Below are 22,173 nucleotides of genomic sequence, written 5' to 3'. Positions count from 1 at the left end.
CTTGACTGGGTTGCTAACATGGACCACTACTTTGAGTGGTATGGCATGTCAGAAAACCGTCAAATGCGGTTTGCTAAGATGAAGCTTGTGGGTCAAGCCAAGCTCTTCTGGACTAACACCGAGCGTAGGATAGAGAGAGTTGGTAGAGCCCCCATTACACATTGGTATGAGATGAAAGAAAAGTTAAAGGAGAAGTACCTTCCTCTCTCATACCGTCAGAAGCTCCTTGACCAATGGCAATCCTTACACCAAGGGTCAATGCCTGCCGCTGACTACATCGCTAAATTTGAAGAGTATGTGATGCGATGTGATATCCGAAAAGACCCTCTAGTAATGCTCTCGCATTTCAAGACGGGCCTTTGTGCGGATCTTCAGCGCGAGCTTATTACTCGGCCCTTAACGGACTTAGATGAAGCATATCAAGTCGTGCAGGAGTTAGAGCAATATCTGAAGGCTCCTGTCGTTCGTCGTTTTGAGTCCCGAGACTCCAGTGCTAGATCTAGTTCCCAAGGAACTAGACCTAATATTGGTAGTCAACCTAGGGCACAGGCGACCATTCCGCCTAGGCCTAGGGAGGACAAGGGCAAAGGGGTTCTTGGTGCCGGTCCTAGTAACATGAGCCAAGTGAGGTGCTATGAGTGTGGCAACATTGGCCACATGTCTAATCAGTGTCCTACGAAGAGCCGTGGGAGAGCCTTAGTTATAGGCGAGCCCCACGAGGGTGGAGATGACCAGGGTGATTATGAAGTTGAAGAGTATCACCCTGAAGGAGGACTTACTGATGAAGAAGTGGATGGAGAAGCAACGCTTGCAGTAGTCAGGCGTGTGTTAGCTCAGTCTAGAAGTAGTGCTGATTGGCGTCGAAGCACTATCTTCTACACTATTGCCAAGTGTGGTGAAAAGAATTGTAAGGTGATAGTGGACAGTGGAAGTTGTCAGAATGTGATTTCCACTAGCACCTTAGATCGCTTAAAATTGAAATCCACACCTCATCCAGACCCGTATAAAGTTTCTTGGGTTGACAAGACATCCCTACCTGTCACCCAGCAATGTCTAATCCCCATCGAGTTTGGGTCATACAAAGAGTCCCTGTGGTGTGATGTTTTACCTATGGATGTGGGGGACATGTTATCCTAGGTAGACCGTGGCTATTCGATAATGATGTCACGATCTTTGGCCGTTTGAATGCGTGTACTTTTATGTATAATGGTAAAAAGATCAAACTTAATCCCATGCCACCTGAGAATACACTAGGGAAGAAGAAGGATGAGAAGGCAAGTGAGCTTAGAGAAATGTGGAAATCCAAACCTAAGTCTTTACATATAATCAGCGCAAGAGAGTTTGAAAAAGAGGCTAAGGAGGATTTTATGGTGTATGCCCTTATGGCTAGAGAAATTACACCTGAGGTTCCATCAGAGTTGCCCTGTGAGGTGACCTCGATCCTGAAGGAATACAGTGATGTATTTCCTGAAGACTTACCGAATGAGTTGCCACCTATGAGGGACATACAACATGCCATTGATCTTGTCCCAGGGTCTACTCTACCGAACCTTCCTCACTACAGGATGAACCCTGCAGCGCATGCAGAGTTGAAGAAGCAAGTTGATGAGCTTCTGCAAAAGGGTTTCATCCAAGAGAGTATGAGCCCGTGTGCCGTGCCTGCATTGTTGACTCCAAAGAAAGACAACACGTGGCGCATGTGTGTGGACAGCCGTGCCATAAACAAAATTACTGTCAAGTATAGGTTCCCTATACCTAGACTTGATGATATGCTTGACATGATGGCCAAGTCCACTATATTCTCTAAAATAGACCTCAAGAGTGGATATCACCAAATTCGTATACGCCCAGGAGATGAGTGGAAGATGGCGTTTAAGACGAAAGATGGGCTGTATGAGTGGTTGGTCATGCCCTTCGGCTTGACTAACGCACCCAGTACTTTCACGCGGGTGATGACACAAACTTTGAGGCCGTTCATGGAAAAATTCCTAGTGGTGTACTTTGACGATATTCTTATTTATAGTACCACTAAGGAATCACACCTTGAACATTTAAAGAAGGTCTGTAGTGTCCTTAGGAAGGAAAAGTTGTACGCTAATCTTAAGAAATGTGCATTCATGTCTAACCAAGTTGTGTTCTTAGGATTTATAGTGTCATCTGAAGGGATGCGCGCAGACCCTGAAAACGTCAGGGCCATAGTTGAGTGGCTAGAACCAAGGAACATTCATGAGGTGCGAAGTTTTCACGGCCTAGCAACTTTTTATCGTCGGTTCATTAGGAGTTTTAGCACGATCATGGCTCCCATTACCGAGTGCATAAAAAAGGGAGAGTTCGTGTGGTCTAAAGCCGCCGTTAAGGCTTTTAAAGAAATTAAGGGCAAGATGGTGAAAGCTCCTGTCATGCGTCTACCTGACTTTTATACAGTCTTTGTAGTAGCGTGCGATGCATCTGGTGACGGTATAGGTGGAGTGTTGAGTCAAGAAGGACACCCAGTGGCCTATTTCATTGAGAAACTGAATGAGGCAAAACAAAAATACTCGACTTACGACAAAAAATTTTATGCGGTAGTGCAATCCCTGAGACATTGGCAACACTACCTCCTACCGTAAGAATTCGTTTTATTTTCTGACCATGAGGCTTTAAGATATTTGCATTCTCAGAAGAAACTCAACCCAAGGCATGCCAAGTGGGTAGCATTTCTTCAGGAATATTCGTTTGTTTTGAAACACAAGGCCGGGGTTGAAAACAAACCAGCGGATGCCCTTAGTAGGAGAGTGGCGTTGCTCAACTCCTTGAGTGTAGAGGTAGTCGGATTTGAGCAACTGAAAAATGAATACCCCATATGTCCTGATTTTGGGGGTACTTACGCGTCGCTCTCTAGTGACCAGCATATTATGGGTGAATATGTTCTTAAAGATGGCTTTCTTTTCAAGGGAAACAGACTTTGTATTCCCCGTATGTCCCTTCGTGAATTCTTCATCTGGGAGCTTCATTCAGGAGGGATAGTTGGCCATTTTGGTCGTGATAAGACTATTGCCCTCGTGGAAGATCGTTTCTATTGGCCAAGCCTCAAGCGAGACGTAGCCAAAGTTTTAGGGCAGTGTCGAACATGTCAGCTGGCAAAGCAAAGAAAGCAAAATATCGGGCTGTACACGCCATTGCCAGTGCCATATGCTCCGTGGCAGGACATTAGTATGGACTTCGTGCTCGGGCTTCCCAAGACTATAAAAAAGCACGATTCCGTTTTTGTCGTTGTGGACCGTTTTTCTAAAATGGTGCATTTCCTCCCATGTTCGAAGACGTCAGATGCGTCTCATGTTGCTCGTCTTTTTTTTTATGGTGTGGTGCGTCTCCATGGGTTACCTAAAACCATAGTGTCTGATCGTGATGTTCGATTTACTATCTATTTTTGGAAGACACTGTGGCACATTATGGGAACTCGTTTGCAATTTTCTACTGCTTACCACCCACAAACAGATGGTCAAACTGAAGTGGTAAATCGTAGCCTTGGAAATCTTCTACGTTGTCTAGTGGGTGAACATGTTAAAACTTGGGACCTAATTTTACCAACTGCTGAACTTGCTTATAATGGGTCAGTTAATAGATCTACAGGGTTGAGTCCTTTTGAAATTGTAAGTGGTTATAAACCTAGAATGCCCATAGATCTCTTACCTATGTCTGTTACCCAAAGGTCTTTTGAGTCAGCCGATGCATTCGCACGCCATATTCATGATTTGCATACACATATTAGACAGCGGTTAAATAAGAGCAATAATGATTATAAAGTTTCAGCTGATTCTTATCGTAAAGTGCAAGAATTTAAAGAAGGAGACTATGTAATGGTGCGAATAAGGCCAGAGCGATTCTCTCAAGGATCTGCAAAGAAATTACAAGCGCGTAGTGCTGGACCATTCAAGATATTACAAAAGGTTGGGTCCAACGCGTATCGGGTTGACCTTCCACCTGAAATGAGCATTAATCCAACTTTTAATGTGGAAGATCTAGTCCGTGCCCATACTCCTATTGTCGATACATCGTCCCTTTCATGGCCTTTTTCTGAGTTTGCTACCCAACCCCTTCCACCACCTCCTCCACCCATTTACCCATAAAGAAGCAATTGAGGAAATCTTGGATGACGAGATAGTATCCACGAGAGATGGGGGTTTCCAAAGGTATCTTGTCAGGTGGAAAAACAAACCATCGTCTGAATCTACGTGGCTGTCGAGCGACGCATTGCAAGGTATTGATCCAGATCTACTCGAGCGCTACAAAAGTTTCAACTCGTCGGAGTCGAGTTTTTCTCACCCGAGGGGAATTGATGCGGACACAGGTGCATTCAAGGTGTACCAAAGAAGAAAGCGCCAACTACAAGTGCCGTCCTTGTGGATAGGCGAATATTGAGGAGCTGAAGACCTTTCACATGTGATTGGACATATAGAAGACCCCACTTAGGGAAGACACATGTGAAGGAAGATTGGAGAAAGAAGACCGAGCGCCCAAACTTTCCCATACTTATGTTATTTGCGCATTTTTTGACTTAGTTAGGGGTCTTTTAGTAATCTTATATCTTTATTTGCTTATCCTAGGGGTATTTTAGTAATTTTATGTCTTTATTTGCTTATTTAAGTGGGGTAAAGCCCTAAACACGAATTTCAACTATTGATTAATGAAAAGCAAACCCTTTGGTTGCCTCCATCCTCTCTTCTCTCTAATGGTGCTTCTTCTCTCCCCTTGATCTTCTTCTTCTAATTTCTTCTTGTACCCCTCCAACTTCTTAAAGGTAATAATTTTCTTCCTTTTATTTTCCAGTTTTGGCTAATCCTTCTTCGATCAAAATCTTGAGAACCGATCTAAACCCTAAATCCCCAAATTCTCAAATCCCTAATCCGAGAAACTTCTTGGTTCTTCGGACTAGTGATCTTCATTGATTGATTGGGTATGACCATGCAAGATCGGGAGGTCTCATCCCTCGCCGGATCCAACCCAAGTAGTAATTGAATTCCATAACCCATGGTTGTAGTGATGGCCCGCTCCATTGCATGTTTCCTTTATGATTTTCTTAGTTCTGATAATTACTGTTAGAATTTTAGATCATTTATTCCTTTTATTTTCGCTGTTTAATTGTGTCCATGAGCATGCATCATAATTAGGGTTGTCCTGCATCACTCTACCTCCTATATAAGAGCTCCTTCATGAATATGAAGACTTGGTGCCAAAAAACTTCCAGATGGATTTCCTCCTATGAGGAACATTCAGTGCCACACTGATTTAGTGTTGGGTTTGATTCTACCGAATTTTACGAACTACTGAATGAATCCAGCTGAGCATTTGTCAAGTTGCTACAAAATGGTTTAATTTAGAAGAGCATGTCACCATCTATTGTTTCCATATTATTAACCCTTAAGAAATATGGATCTTAGAGGATATGTGTGGACAGTCATACAATCAACCGGATTATTGTCAAGTATCGCTTTCCTATATGACGATATGTTGGACATGTTGCACGGAGCAAGGGTCTTTTCAAAGATCTACTTGAAGAGTGGATATCATCGGATTCATATTTTGCATAGGGACGAGTAAAAGACCGCATTTGAAACTTGAGATGGGCTGTATGAGTGGCTCGTCATGCCATTTGGCCTTTCAAATACGCCAAGTACTTTCATGAGATTGATGATAGAGGTACTCCACCCCTACGTGTGGAAGTTTTTAGCTGTTTATTTTAACGATACTGCTGTTTTTGGTCATGATTCATCTATTCACCTTAATCGTTTATGGAAAATATTTGATGTATTATAGTAGGAGTCACTATTTGTTAACTTGAAAAGTGCTTATTACTCGTTGATTGTGTTGTGCTTTTAGGGTATATTAAATCTGCACAAGGGATCAAGGTTGACCTAGAGAAAATCAAGGCCATTGCGGAATAGCCCAGCCATGAACCCTTTCGAAGGTTCATTCTTTCACAACTTGGCAATAGTTTACTAGAGATTTATCTGGAATTTTATTATAGTTATTGCACTTGTCACTGATGGCATGCACGATGTAAGTTCGAATAAATTAAAGTGACGGACCAAAACTTCAGTACCATAAAATTAAAAAATAAATAAATAAATAAATAACTAAGAAGATGCCAGAAGTTCCAGTTCTTGCACTTCTGGACTTCAATGAAGTCCTTGAACTGAAAAGCGATGCTTCAGATGTTACCACTGACGTTGTGCTGAGTTGGAAGGAAAGTTGATCGCTTTCATTAGTGAGACTCTAATGATGCATGGAAGAACTACACGTGTGATCTTGACTCTATGTAGTGGTCCAGGTGCTACGAGATCGGAGGCATCACCAGATTCATCAGGAATTCATTCTATACTCGGACCATTAGACATTGAGATATCAACTCCCAAAAGAAACCGAGTGCTTATCATGTGAAGAGGATAAATTTTCTACAAGAATATACTTTACGTTTGTGTCAGAAGGCTAGAAGTCAAAACTAAGTGGCGGAGGCTTTGAGTAGGAGAGTGGTTCTATTAGGAACGCTCACCCTGGAGGTCGTGGGATTCGGGGAATTAAAAGAACAATATAAATAGGACCCTGTTTTTAGCAAGGCGCTTGACATATAAGTGATGTCCGACATCCATACTATAAATTCATCTCACACAATGGATATTTATTCGAGGGTTCTCACTTATGCATCTTCGAAAGATCGTTGCAAGAGAAGATCCTGCCTAAGCTACACGGAGGACTAGGTGCACACTTTGGAAGAGATAAAATATTGGCCATGCTGGAGAAAAAATTCTACTAGTCATGTATAGACCGTGACATTAAACAGTTTGTAGCACGATGTCGTGTATACCAAGTATCCAAATGTCATGTGCAAAACACTGGCCTTTGTACACCACTTCATATGTATGCAAAATATTTATGAATAATTAAATCTAATATTTTAATATATTTTTGTTGATGTGTTGGAAATTTATCTTCTTGAAGCCACATTTCCAATACTTTGTACATGCATTGGCCTCGGATCCATGTCTTGGTGTTCAAATTACATAGGTTCTACGGGTATGATGAAACTTTTTTTTATTAAGCAATAGTTGTAGAACATGCATCATTGTATTCACTGGTTACACAGGTTTTATGATGAAGAAATAAGCAATTGCCAAACTCATCATCACTTGTGTTCAATTTTTCCATGTACAGTTTGGTTAAGGCTGGTGGTTGTGATCTATTTTAAGGGTAAAATGGGCCTCAAAAGCCCAGCCCCAGCCCTGTAGGGCCAGGGTTTGGGCCCCAAAGCTTGGCCCGGGGCTGGGTCCGAGCGTGAAGTCTGGACCTAGTGACTAGGTCAGGGCAAGCCTAGGTCAATGATGAATGGCCCGGCCTAGCCCAGACCGTTGGCTCTAAATTGATTTATATGTCTATTTTGTGGAGAACATCCTAGTTGTGCAAAAGTCACAACATAAAAATCACATGGTGCAAAAATCAGAATCTTCCCTAGTTGGGCAAGCAACATCCCAATGGTTTGAATTTATGTATGTTTTTGACCCTCCTAATGAGTGGATTGGTCTGAATTTTGCCCCCATTGATCTTACAATGCTGATGCTGATTTGGCCCGGCCCTTTTCGGACCAATTATGGCAGGTCCGGCTGGGGCCAACCTTGATCCGACACTAGTCTGGCCCATTCTCACCCCTAGTCTATTTGTTGAGTTGCTTCTTCCTTGAAAATAAAATTGAGTTTTTAGAAAAACTAAAATGAAAAACTATTTCTCATGTAGCCTTGTCATTGGTTTACACTTTGTGGCTAAATTATAAACAGCTTCTTCTTTAAGGGGAGATTGTGCTACCTAGAATGCACTGAACATGTCATGGTGCGTTGGTCCTTTTGCTGAAGCGGACTCCATATTGTTTAAGCAACTTGCACCTTTTTTCATCATATTGCCAATGGACTTTCAGTGATTATATATGCATACCAATGAATCCTCTTCTTGGCAATCCTATGCCTGAGCACCTGGTCTAGAAGAACCCAAGCTGAGCGTTGATGATAGCTTGGCTGGTCTAGGACAAAAAGATTGGCAGGGCATGGGCACTAATTGCAATTTTATTATCTTATGGACATTTATTCCTTGATATCTGGTTGTTCTTATCCTCTACATTTGATATTTGCAGATTACTCGATATGTTCATGCTATCTGCAGACAAGGATGGAGCTTTTTTGAGCATTCTCTTTCTCCGCTGCTTGTGATGATCCTGCTGGAGAATCAGACCGAAAGCTGTTTATAGTGATTTCTTGGTGCCATCCTCTACTCAGGCTAACAGAGAAATCTCTAGTCATGGTCATGGCCTCTGCAGGTGAGAATCAAATAAAGTTACCTAATGACCCACCCCTATTTTCAGGTCTTTCAACTCTTACCCGTGCCTGCCACCAGTAGGCTTGCATTACCAAAAATTGAAGTAGAGTGTGGAAGAGGTTTTGGCTAATATAGTTCCCTCTATTACGGAAATTGTTTAGTGGCCTCTGGATCGCTGTTCTGTTAATGCTATATGTTATTTTGTCCAGTATTTGTCATTAACTACAGAATCTCGTTTCCCCTCTCGCTTCCCATTTCCCACATCCTTTTCATGGACCTCAATAATTGCTATATGAGACCCTTTTTTTTTTTTCTTAAAGATTTCCAAAAGTTTTATTCCAATGCATGAAAAGGTACAAAGGGATGAGAAGCTGTCATCCATGGAAGCTACAAAGTATCATAGGAAACTCCTCAGGACCTATGATACATCCCCTAGAGACTTTTCATGAATCTTAGCTCTAATGGCCCATTCCACAACCATTCTTTTCGCTTTGAGGGAAACCACCCTATCGGGGCATAACTTGTCCCTTGAAGATATGATTGTTGCATTCAAGCCACACAGCCCAAAGCACTGCCAAGACTGCTAATTTCCATCTCTCATTCTTAGACTTGCTCCCTGCCCCCCTTCATGCCATGCCTGCAAGAATGCCCCCATGGACCAAGGCATTACCCGTTCCTCCTCGAATAGGCATAAGATTTGCCACCACACCTCCTAAGCAAAGGAACAATGCAAGAACAGGGAACAAAGGGGAACCATTCGTAATGAACATATTTCTCTTCCTTAGATTGTCTATAGTTGGCCTTTGTTCTTCTAACCAACCAGATGAAGGGTAGAACCTTTGTTCTTCCACATGTAGACAATACAATCTTGGTTGGAGAGATGCGGTTGGGCAGGTGCTAATTACTATATGAGACATTGTAAACTGATAAAACTTATAACATCCATTTCTCAGTCCATCAACTATCTGCAGGATTCCTTTTTTTTTTTCTTTTTTTCTTTTTCTTTTTTAAGAAAAGAGAACATAAAATGCATGTGATATATGTCAATTCTCATTAATTATTCTGGTTACTTGATTGGGATCCGTTGTGACAGGTGCTAATAAATGTGGGACCATGGGGAAATTGGGTTGTCGAAAGGGGAAGAAGGGACAGCCAATGGATGGTGTTGTGATGAAGCACTGCTCTGGTATTTTGAAGAAGCTAATGACCCATCCAGCTGGCTGGGTGTTTAATCAACCGGTCGATCCAGTGAAGTTGAACATTCCCGATTATTTCTCAATCATCTCCGAACCCATGGACTTGGGTACAATAAAATCTAAGCTGGAAAATAGGTTGTACTTGAATGCCCAAGAGTTCGCTGCAGATGTGAGATTAACTTTCTCCAATGCAATGCGATATAATCCTCCACAAAACGAAGTTCACATCATTGCGAAGGAACTAAATGGTTTCTTTAATTTGAGATGGAAGTCTTTGGAGGCAACATGGAGAGTGGAAGGCTCTATAACATTGGAACTGCCAGTTTTGAAGAAAACACAGAAGCAAACACTCAATTCAAGACGAAGTGGTCATAGAACATCTCCTAACTGCTCAACTTCATCTCCCAGAAAGTCGATGACATTCACAGAGAAGCACATTCTGAGGAAAGACCTGGCGGAATTGTTGGATGGAAATACACCACCTCACTTGCTTAAATTTCTTCGGAGGTTTGGTTCTGTTGGTCAAAGCAGAGATAGAATCAAGGTGGACTTTGATGCACTTGATGATGAGGCACTGTGGGAATTGGACAGAATCATAAAAAGTTGTCCAGAATCAAGATCTGCTAAAGTAAGTAGCTTTATTAGGAGGGTAATGCTGTTACGCTATTCTTATTTGCTCTTTTTTCGATATTGCTCCTTTTTCTCTTAGTCTTTTTTCTGCGACTCGTCTACATTTATTTGCTATTTGTTTTCTCTGTACAGTCCACAGATGTAGATAATAGGTGTGCATATGGCTCTAAACAGGAATTACTCAGAGGTATGAATTAGCATATGCTCTTGGCATTGCCTGCTATACAGCTTGTTTCAGGAGCTAACTGGCAAGATGCCATATAGGTAAAGGTGGAAGTAACAGTTATCACAATTCTAAAGATTATACACCTATGAGCCCTGCTGCTGCCTGCAGAAATGGCTCATGTGACAGCATGGATTGTCGCTGCAGCCACCATAATGATTTCACGCAAGCTTCATCAAGTGGTTAGTTATCCTTTTCCATTTACTGTCTCATTGATCTGTCTTTCAATGATGACTAATGAGCTTTGCTACAGCCACACACATGTACAAGGCAGCTCACACACACGTCAACATGTGCACCAGCACAGCACATATCTATGAGATCCAATCCATCCATCAAGAGGGTCACCCCCCACCCACCCCCACCACCCCCCCCCCCCTTGGCCGAAGAATCAGGTCTGTCCATTAATCAGGTGGGAGGACAGTTTATGGAACAAATGTACGGTTGAAGAAAGCTTGGCCAAGTTTTCTAACCATCCACCTATTTCTAACATTGTGGCCCACCTGATGAAGGGACCAAGCCTGAGTTTTGGGTGAGAGCATCTTCTAGGTTGGACCCACTTGGAGTTAGCAGTTGGCTTGGATATTGTACCTGTCTGTGAAGCTGGCAGACATGGGGCATGGAGATGGTATCCCTTGTACACGTTTGTGAGCTTCAAAAACCTCAATCAATAATATACAGAACATGTGATATATTTGGTCATCTTGTGTTCTGATTCAGACCTATCTTCTGATAAATTTTCAGGCAGAAAAGATCGTGCATGTCATGCATCTAACTTGGTACGTATGCCTTTATTCTTGTTATCAAGATACTTTATCTTGAGCGTTCCTGAAGGACTGCAATTTCAGATCACTTGCAAATGAAAGCTTTAATTGAAGCGTTGTGTTCAAATCTAGGATCGTCTAGCATGTAAGAATTCCACAGCCAGCACACAGTGGAGTAACGATCCTGATTCTGACTGTGGGAAAGGTCTTCCTTTTCATCATTGTAGAAGGCTTGTTCCTTTCTGGCTTATTTACATCGATAGATAATTAACATTGTTTTGGGCATTAAATATGCAGGGTTTGGAGGTGGTTTTGTGGAAGAAAATTTTCGACCTAGTCCTGGTTCTGCTATGACAGGTGCTTCTTGTGGAGAAGGCCACTTTGTCAATTCTAATTTCTAAGTACCCATCCTTGTGATGATGATGAGTGTGTATGATGCAGGACAGTGCTTTTCTATCCTAGGTGATAATAAAAATCAGATTCTAGTTTATGTGAGCAAGAACAATTAAACTTCTGCAACTACATGCAAATCCAAATAATAACAAATAGAAATTATGCTAAATCCTAGACTAATGCATAACAACATTAGCAACTAATAATATATTGGAGAATTAGGTCCCAATGGAGTTGAGAAAGTCCACATTAACATCGGGTTAGGCCATAAATCAAAGGGACACACTAGTTCCCTAAAAGAATTAGGTGTAGGTTAAAGTATAGGTTGAAATAGGTTTATGGATATGAAGGAAAAGAGGAAAACTGAAATTAGGGTTAGAGATTTTGGGCGTAAAGGAGAATTTGGGAATTTAAGGTTAGGGTTTTTTATTTGGGGGAAAATTAGGATTTTAGGGTTAGGGATTTTGGCTTAAGAGGGATGGGGAAACAAAGAGGAACAAGGGGGATTCAATGGGGAAGCCGCACATGGTTGGTTGTGCGTGTGCGCGTGCGTGGGAATGGGTGAAGGAGATGGGTACATGGGTTAGTGGGGAATGAGAGAGGGATGGGTTAAGGTTGATGGATTGAAGAAGAAAGAAAAAGAAAAGAAAGATGGAAGAAAAAAAAGATTAGAGATTATGAAGAATACCTTACAGGGATGAAGAGAGATAGAAGTTTGTGGATTCACGAAGGAAGGCTTCACACCCATAGCAATCTCATGGGTATCGATTCCCTAGTGGGGGTGGCTAACAGTGGAGTGTGTACTCATTAGCTAACCCAAAAAAAAAAAAAAAAATCTCATGGAGAATTCAAAGAGAGAGAGAACTTTTGTTTTTTGTTTTTTTTGTTTTTTATTCAATATGCTTCATAGAAAAAAAAAAGAAAAAAAAAAAAAAAAGAGGGGGGGGGGGGTGGGGGGGGGGCGGGTGGGTTTTATAGCCTTTTTGGGCCATAATGACCAAAATGCCCTCGGTTCTTTTTGTTTCCAACTACGTCCCATTTCTCAAATAATGTAATATAACTCAAAATAAAAGTAAATAAACACATTATATATAATCCAAACCACTAAAATAACATAGTTATGCACTAAAATAACATAGTTATGCAAAATCTTAAAATCTATGATGACTCATAATCAACGGTCCGATCAAGTCATCCATGTGATCTGACGGTCCGATCGTCATGTCCATCAAATCCAATGGTTCAAATGTCCTCCTCTAACAACCCACATGCATCTTCTTAGTGTGGGGTCTTCCAGATGCGCGTACATGCCATGTGGAGTCTTCAAAACAAGTACTCGCCAAGCCGCAGAGAGACTGGGGCCCACCTCCTCTGATACGTGCGTCGTGGTGCACGTGATGTGATATCCCCATCAACTCTCCCTAGCTGAGAAGATTTCGCCTCTTGCGAAATAAAGCTCTGGTACTGCTCAAGTAAGTTTGAATTGATGCTCTGAAGCTCCGTCTCTGTCATCCATGTACTATCTGAAGTCAGCTTATTCTTCCACTTGACTAGGAATTTTTGAAATCCTCCTTGATGTGCGGAAATTACTTGGTGATCTAAGATTTCCTCAATCTCTTCTCGCTTAGCAGGTATGGATGGCAAATGAGGCAAAAGTTGGGAAGACAAATCAGGCAATGGCCATAGTTCCTAGGACGGGTCTGGGTCATTGTGAAGTAAGAGGAAATGCTAGAAGAGGTATCTATAGTCCCCTTAAAAGAAACAAGATCTTTCACATTGAATGTATGACTGATCCATATGGAAGGTGGAAGATCTATAACATATGCATTAGGACCAATTCGCTTTAATATCTTAAAAGGTCTAGCACTACGAGCTTGCAATTTCTTAACGGCTCTATGTGGAAACCGTTTTGGCCTATTATAGACCATCACATAATCACTTACCTGATACTCTTTGAATCTACGATGAGAGTCAGCATAAAGTTTATATCGTTCATTGCTCGCATTAATCATTAATCATTTGTCTAATTTCATTATGTAATGCATGAATATGCTATGCGAAAGACTCTACTGACTCTGATGGCATATGTGATAATGACACGGGAATGAGGTCAATGGGTTTCCTAGGCTTATAACCATGTACAACTTCGAATGGACTCAAGCCTATAGAAACCCATTGACCTCATTCTCATGTCATTATCACATAGGCCATCAAAGTCTGCAGAGTCCTTCGCACAGCATATTCATGCATTACATAATGAAATCAGACAAAGGATTAATGCAAGCAATGAATGATATAAACTTTCTGTTGACTCTTGTCGTAGATTCAAAGAGTATCAAGTAGGTGATTATGTGATGGTCCGTATTAGCCCAAAACGGTTTCCACATTGAGCCATTAAGAAATTGCAAGCTCCTAGAGGTGGATCTTTTAAGATATTAAAGCGAATTGGTCCTAATTCATATGTTATAGATCTTCCACCTTGCGTGGGAATTAGTCCTACATTTAATGTGAAAAATCTTGTTTCTTTTAAGAGTACTCCAAATACCTCTTCCAGCACTTCATAGTGACCCAAACTCATACCAAGACCCATGGCCATTGTTGAATTCATCTAACTAACCTTTGCCACCTATACCTGCTAGGCGAGAAGAGATTGAGGAAATCTTGGTTCACCAAGTAGTTTCCACACATCAAGGAGGATTTTCGAAATTCCAAGTCAAGTGGAAGAACAGGCCGACTTCAGATAGTACATGGATGACAGAGACGGAGCGTCGATCTAGACTTACTTGAGCGGTACCGGATCCTTATTTCGCAAGTGACAAAATCTTCTTAGCTGAGGAGAATTGATGGGGACATTACATCACGTGCACCTCTACGCATGTATCAGAGGGGGCGGGCCCCAGTCTTTCTGCGGCTTTGCGAGTACCCGTTATGAAGACCCCACATGGCATGTACGCGCATCTGGAAGACTCCACACTGGAAAGATGCATGCGAGCTGCTAGAGGAGAACATTTGGACCATGGATCGCATAAATGACTTGATCAGACCATTGATCATGGGTCATCATAGATTTTAGGATTGTGCATTACTTTGTTATTTTAGTGGTTTGGATTACATATATTGTAGTTATTTGCTTTTATTTTGGGTTTTATTACATTATTTGAGATATAGGACGTAGTTGGAAACACAAAAAACGGAGAGGGCATTTTGGTCATTGTGGCCTAAAAAGGCTATAAAGCCTCACACGCCCCCCTAGGGGTGCTGGTTATCGTGTGTATACGAAGAGTCATCATTGGCATCGTCAGTTTTTGCTGCTACACTCGCCGACTAGTATTAATCCTCTCCCTCTCCGATGTTGGTTGGTGTTCGCAGAGTGGAGTACTGACCTGTTATCAGGAAGGGATGGTTAGAGGATTTCTGCTGACCCCAAGATTTCTAGATGACTTAGTCATCTCGGAGCTTTTCAATGCTTGGTCAGAGGGTTATGGCATGATCGGAGAGACATAGCCCCAACGTACTACACCTCCAAGGAAAAGGAAGTGAATCCAATGAATCGAGAGTAGGGACCTTATCGGAGATATTCCTTGTGCACGGGTGGGTGTGATCAATCTCCTCCCCTTTGGTTTTTTTTTTTTTTTTTCTATGAAGCATATTGAATTTAAAAAAAATAATTTAAAAGTTCTCTCTCTCTTTGAATTCTCTATGAGATTGCTATGGGTGTGAATCCAAGGCCACTATGTGGTGTGAATCCACAAACTTCTCTCTCTTCATCCCTATGAGGTATTCTCCGTAATCCCTAATCTTTTCTTCTTCCATCTTTCTTTTCTATTTCTTTCTTCTTCAATCCATCAACCTTAACCCATCCCTCTCTCATTCCCTACGCACCCATCTCCTTCATCCATTCGCACACGCACAACTAGCCACGTGCGGCTGCCCCATTGAACCCCCCTTTATTTCCCCATCCCTCTTATGCCAAAATCCCTAACCCTAGAACCCTAAATTTCCCTGCAAATCAAAACCCTAACCCTAAACCCCCAAATTCTCCTTTAAACCCAAAATCTCTAACCCTAATTTCAGTTTTCCATCCATTCCTTCAAATCCCTAAACCTATTTCAACTTATACTTTAACCTACACCTAATTCCTTTAGGGAACTAGTGAGTCCCTTTGATTTATGGCCTAACTCTATGTTAATGTGGAGTTTCTCAACTCCATTGGGACTTCTAATTCTCCAGTCTCTTATTAGTTCCTAATGTATTAGCCTAGGATTTAGCATTATTTCTATTTGTTATTTATTTGGATGTGCATGTAGTTGTTGAAGTTTAATTGTTCTTGCTCACATCAAGTAGAATCTGATTTTTATAATCATCCTAGGGTAGAAAAGCATTGTCCTGCATCAAATTTATGTGATGTCCCCATCAGTGTATTTTTGAATTCTCGTATTATAATCCTCCTTACAATCATAATGAGGATTTCATCAAGGTGTTTCCACACCTCTTATCCCTTTTAGTGTTTTTGCAATTCAGGAACTATGGATCTTCATTATGATGAGCAACTTTCACCCAGCAAGGCTCTCCGTGCTGCTATGCTGAGGAGCCGTTTTGCTGATACCATCGTGAAAGCACAACAGAAGACACTCCTAAACAATGTACTTTCTCTCTCTCTAACACTCCTAATCAATGTACTCTCTCTCTCTCTCTCTCTCTCTCTCTCTCTCTCTCTCTCTAAACCATCGAACCTTGCTTTGGTAGTTTTAGAAACGGTTTGTAGCTTTACTTTTGGAGTCACCCACCCACAATTTGTTCATTTCCTTTTAGACCTTGGCCTTACTATTCTTCCCCTATCATGTAGGGAGAGAAAGGAGATGCACTTAAAATGCAGCAGGAAAGAGAAAAATTGGAAAAGAAGGAGCAGGAAGGTAACTTAACTATGGTATACACAACTATAGATATTTGCACACACACTGGAATGCATCTGTATCTGTGCATATGCTCCTGCTGTGATTTACTTGAAATAGATGAACAGGAGACTGAGCATGTGTATATTTTTTATTTAACATACAATCTTCTGTGAACTACGTAAATGCCACCTTCATAGCATTTTGTACAATGACTGCTCCAATGCATGCATGGGGGAGGATATGTTATTAGTAAATTACATTTGGTAATTGGCTATAGTTGCTAGATTGATCGAAAACTTGCAATCACTGAAATTTACATGGAATAACCTTGGAGAAAAAGTACCCTGTTCATTGCACTGAACAAGAAGAACATAGATGCCATTTTGGTTATGCCTATTTCTGATGGAGATGACATGAACATGCATTATCTTGATATTGTGTAGCTGCAGGAATCTCTTGGGTTGGACTAATTATCTTCACAATGTTGTTATATATAAATTCATAAAACACACAACATGTGTGTTTGTTGTATTATTATTATTATTAAGTCCACACACACACATATAGATATATAGAATATGTGGGAAAAGGTTCTATGAGGTTGACCTCATGGGAAGCTCCCATGAGGTCAAGCTCTGTGGACCCCACTGTAATGTGTTACAAACATCCACACCATCAATTAGACACACCCTTCCATGGTGGGCCATGAACCTAAAAATCAAGCCAATCCATGACTTAGGTGGGCCACACCATAAACAACAATCAAGAATGGATGCCCACCCATTAAAACTTTCCTGATTGTTTATAGGGCCCATGGAGATGTGGTTCAAACATCTAACCCATCCATTGTGTGTCCCACTGGGATGATGGGTCACACAAATTTCAGGCCATTCCAAAATTCAGGTGGGCCCCACCAAGTGCTTTTAGATGTTTTAGCCATGATTTTACATGGTTTGAGATTGTGTGGCCCACCGGAATCACACAACTAGTACGTCCAACTAGTTGCCTAAATTTAGGGAGTAATTAATGTTAATAAATGTTGCTGATAAAAGTTATTTCAAAGAGGAAAAGGTGTTGCCGGCTTGTGTGGGCCCCACCGTGGTGCTAGTATGAAATCCACCCCAACCATTAGGTGAGTCACCCCATATTAGACCCAAGGCTCGAAAATCAGCCCCATCCATAGTTCAAGTGGATCACCTGATTGGAAACAGTGTACAGGAAAAGCTCGCCCTCCAAAATGTTTCCCTTTGTGTGGCCCACTTGAATCATGTATGGGCCTATTTTTTGGGCCTCAAGCTTGCTTTTGGTGTGGCATCTAATAGTTGGAGTGGATTTCATATGCCCATCATGTTCGGCCTTGTTAAAATCAAGGGCGGACGTCTCTTCCAACTGTTGCCATTGGTATGACTCACTTGAATCACAGGTCAACCTAATTTTTTGGCTTTGAGCTCAGTATGGGTTACACATGTAATGGTCAAAGTGGATCTCACATATACCTCATGGTAGGCTCATAAAAAATGAAGGGTGGGCATTCGTCTTAGACCTAGTAGGTTCCAGAAAAGTGAAACATTACCAAGAAAAGGAGTTCTTAAGTTCAACCGTCGGACTTCAAGCTACAGCCTACCATATCATAATTTTCAAAGTATTAAGTGCGTGTGATATCCAACCCTTTCAACAGGTTAGCCCCAGCATGAGGATCATCCAGTGCAATGGTTAGTAGTATCTATACATCAAGTGGACTACAACTTATAAAACAAGTCGTCTAAATGTTATTTTATATGGTGTGGACCACTCAATGTGTTGGTACTACTAACCATTGCACCGGACAATCCTTCTGCTGGGGCTAACATATTGAAAGGGTTGGATGTCACACGCACTTAATACTTTGGAAGTAATGATAAGGTGGATTGTAGCTCGTGGTCCAACTGGTTGAACCTAAGAAATCCTTTTCTTAGGTTGCGGGTGATTGCGTGTATCCGCAGGAATTAGTCTCACTTCAAAAAAGAGGTGGGGACACCCTGTGTGGGTGATTGCATGTATCCGCGGGATATTAGTCTCACTTCAAAAAAGAGGTGGGGACACCCTGTGTCTTCAAAAAAAAAAAAAAAAACCTTTTCTCGGGAACTTCCTAGGGCGAGACGAAAGCAGATTAACTGTGGCCCGACGTGGTCCAAGCTCTACGAAGCCCACCTTGATTTATGTGTTTTATCCACGTCGTCCATCTGTTTTGCCAACTCATTTTAGGGCATGATCCCAAAAATGATGTAAATCCAAAGCTTAAGTGAACCACACCACAAAAAACAATGGGGATTGAATGCCCACTTTTGAAAACTTCTTGGGGGCCGCAGAAGTTTTGGATCAAGCTTATATTTGTGTTTTCCCTGCATTCAGGTCTGTGTGACCTTATGAACAGGTTGGATGGAAAATAAAACATCTTGGTGGCCCTTAAGAAGTTTTCAATGGTGGGCATCCCCACTATTTTTGTAATGTGGTCCACTTGAGCTTTGGATCTGCATCATTTTTTGGCCCATGCCCTAAAATGAGTTGGCAAAACGGATCGACAACGTGGATAAAACACATACATCATGGTGGGTCCCACGGCTTGGGCCACGTCATGCCACAAGGATATCCTTGTGGCAGGTGCCACAAGCAATCTGCTTTCGTGTGAGACTCACACCTACCTTCATTTTTTATAGGGCCCACCATGATGTGTATGTGAGATCCACCTTGACGATTAGATGCGTAATCCCATTCTGGCCCAGAGCAAAAAAATCAAGTTGACCTGTGATTCAAGTAAGCCATACTAATGAAAACAATTGGGAGAGATGTCCACCCTTCATTTTTATAGGACCCAATGTGATAAGCATGTGAAATCCACTCCAACCATTAGATGCCAAACCAAAGGCTAGGATTGAGGCCCATACATGATTCAAGTGAGCTGCACCAAGGGAATAGTTTGGAGGGTGAGTTTTGCTTGTACACTATTTTCAATCATGTGGTCCACCTAAACCACGGATGGAGCTGATTTTTGGGCCCTGGGCCGTCTAACATGGGGTGTCTCACCTGATGGTTAAGACCACGGTGGGGCTCACCCAAGTCAGCAACTCCTTTTTACTCCAACTAGTTGTGTGAGCATATGTGTGTGTGTGTGTGTGTGTATATATACACACACACACACACACACACATACATGTTCTATGCGGGCGAGTTTCTGGGCCACACTAATTTGTGTCAGACATACACACCATCAATTAGATACACTCTTCCATGGTGAGCCATGGACCTAAAAATCAAGCAAATCCATGACTTAGGTGGGCCACACCATAGACAACGGTTGAGAATGGATGCCCACCCAATGAAACCTTCCAGATTGTTTATAGGGCCCACGGAAATGTGGTTCAAACATCTACCCCATCCATTGTGTGTGTCCCACTTGGATGAGGGGGCACCCAATTTCAGGCCATTCCAAAATTCAGGTGGGCCCCACCAAGTACTTTTTGATGTTTTACCCATGATTTTACATGGTTTCAGATTGTGTGGCCCACATGAGTTTCTGATACAGCTAATTTTTGGGACATCCCATGACCTAGAGGGGACCCACCAAATGCACGGCGTGGATGTCTAACACACATCATGGTGGGGTCCACGGAGCTCGACCTCATGAAAAGTTCCAATGAGGTCAACCTCATAGATCCTTTTACCTATATATGTATGTATGGAGGTTACTTTGGGACTAGAATTGCTAAGTCATTTTTATTATTTTAGGGGGGAGTTTTATTTGTTTGAAAAAGGGTTTGTTAGAAAATTTTATGTTAGTAATCTTAGAAGCTCAGTTGGCAATTTTAAAATTCGGGAACTTCAGAGGGAGGGAGGGAGGGAGGGAGGGACATTTTTGCAGAGCATGAGTTTGAAGAGGTTGTTCAAAATAGAGAGACGGAGGGAACCAGATTGAGGATTTGCAGAGCATGAGTTTGAAGAGAACTAGATTGAGATTGTTCAAAAAAAGAGAAACGGTGGGAACTAGATTGCGGATCACCTACTTTGTACCTGAAGGAACTATACCTGAAGGAACTATAGATACTTGTATCTGCTTAGACATTGGCAAGTTTGATGGATAATTGAACTCCTGTGTTTATTGTTTTTCCATTTGCAGTTGCGCAAGACCCAACAGGCATCTAAATTTGAGAAATCTGGGCATGAACCGTTGAACCATCAAAGGTCTTCAATTTCATATCAATCAAGCCATCATAATTTATGAAGTGTAAACCATAAATCTATGGTCTTAACATTCTTGTTTCTTAGGTCTGATATTGTTATCTAATCTTATGAAGGCATAGGTGACCATAGCCCAGGCAATAGACGTAGGTTTGGTGACCTAGGTGAATGACTACATTGGGCTATAACGAGGTATGAAAAGCGCCTATGAGCACTGACCGAAGATCAAGTTTCTATGCATTCTCTTGTGAATGTCAATGATCCAGAACCTATCAACTAACAGTGAAAGTCGAAGACAATTAAATCAAGGGACTATGTGGAGGAAATGGGAGATAGGGGTTGTCCAATCATCAAAACCTAGTGCTCTGTGGGGAGGCACTCTTGGAAACAAATCCACAAATTCACTCTGATGGCTGGATCCTGTTGTGGAGGGAGGTGGAGTTACATGTAGGACAGTAGGAGTGTGGCTAATGTCTCTAGAAGGTCATAGTATCAAGTTCTTTTGATGTGCAAGTGTGGATGCAGCTGATCCAATGAATGACCAAAGCAGAGATGATGATGTGAATTTGGAGAAGATGAGGCACTTGTTCACTTACTAGCTTGTACACTGTATATGATTAAGCACCAAACAAACAGAACATGGTTGAAGAACTCGATGCTGACCAGAATAAGAGTTTGGTCATCCTTTGTGTGATCACAACTCCTTGGGCACCATAGCCAGGTTGCTTACCAACATATTTCATACCCACTACTGATCTGATCGAAAGATAAGTGAAATGATCATGGATATTGGGAGTTGTGAGAACATTATTCATTTATTTCTCAAGAATTGATCCATAAGTCATGTGCTATGCCGTTGTTTTTTTTCTTTTCTTTTCTTGTTGTTAGGAGAGGATCTCCTTCTCCCTCTGTTTTCTTAATATATTTTCCTCATCTTTCAAAAAAAAAAATAAAATGTCATGTGCTATGTAACAATGACATGGCATTTGTCACCTTTTGAAACTGTGATGTGCCAGCATGATGTTGGAAGGGCATCACCTCAATAGAACAGCTAGTCTTTAGGGTTATGACCTTCGAAGTAGGTGATGAGCACTCAATTCTTTTTTTGGGACAACCTCTAGAGTGGAGATTCCACCATACCTTTAGTCGCCTATTTTCCATTTCCGTAAATCCTAGAGCCAAGGTGACTATGCTGGTGTGTTGGGGAAATGAGTTGGTCCCCTGTATCGAGACAGAATTTCTTGGAGGCCAAGTGGGCAGAATTCCTAAGGCTGTTGAACAATGACTTTCTATGGTGTCCTTAGACCCCTCGAGGGGGGATAGAGTGATATGGAGCTCACTTGCAGAATCCTTCTAACTTGGTGCTGCTCCTACTTTGAATCCTCGCTTTGAACTCTCCCTCTCACTCCTACTTCCTACTTATTTATGCTTGCTTTCATTTTAAAAGAGAAGATTCCCCATTCCCGCACCCGAATTTGTGGTCGCTTCGCTTCACGCTTCGTACAACAATAATTTGG

General features: G+C 41.7%; 1 protein-coding gene across 6 annotated transcripts in view; it reads left to right on the top strand.

Moving 5' to 3' along the window:
• LOC131232259 (transcription factor GTE8-like) overlaps positions 1-22,173 on the top strand; it is a 35,207-nt gene that overhangs the window by 4,151 nt on the left and 8,883 nt on the right. For 2 of the 6 annotated variants that reach the window (XM_058228487.1, XM_058228490.1), the window contains exons 2-11: positions 5,860-5,947; positions 8,159-8,341; positions 9,434-10,164; positions 10,299-10,353; positions 10,431-10,571; positions 11,134-11,168; positions 11,286-11,358; positions 11,451-11,510; positions 16,068-16,189; positions 16,393-16,459. In XM_058228487.1, coding sequence (XP_058084470.1) covers positions 8,323-8,341; positions 9,434-10,164; positions 10,299-10,353; positions 10,431-10,571; positions 11,134-11,168; positions 11,286-11,358; positions 11,451-11,510; positions 16,068-16,189; positions 16,393-16,459 — 1,303 coding nt within the window. In that variant the 5' untranslated portion in view covers positions 5,860-5,947; positions 8,159-8,322. Of the gene's footprint in view, positions 1-5,859; positions 5,948-8,158; positions 8,342-9,433; positions 10,165-10,298; positions 10,354-10,430; positions 10,572-11,133; positions 11,169-11,285; positions 11,359-11,450; positions 11,511-16,067; positions 16,199-16,333; positions 16,460-22,173 lie in introns of all 6 variants that reach the window. The other 4 variants (XM_058228491.1, XM_058228488.1, XR_009164828.1 and 1 more) reach the window with 3 other exon arrangements.

The sequence above is a fragment of the Magnolia sinica genome, chromosome 18 (genome assembly GCF_029962835.1).
Source record: "Magnolia sinica isolate HGM2019 chromosome 18, MsV1, whole genome shotgun sequence".
Lineage (NCBI taxonomy): Eukaryota > Viridiplantae > Streptophyta > Magnoliopsida > Magnoliales > Magnoliaceae > Magnolia > Magnolia sinica.
Note: the sequence above shows the minus strand (reverse complement) of the source record. Positions and strands in the feature narration are given on the sequence as shown.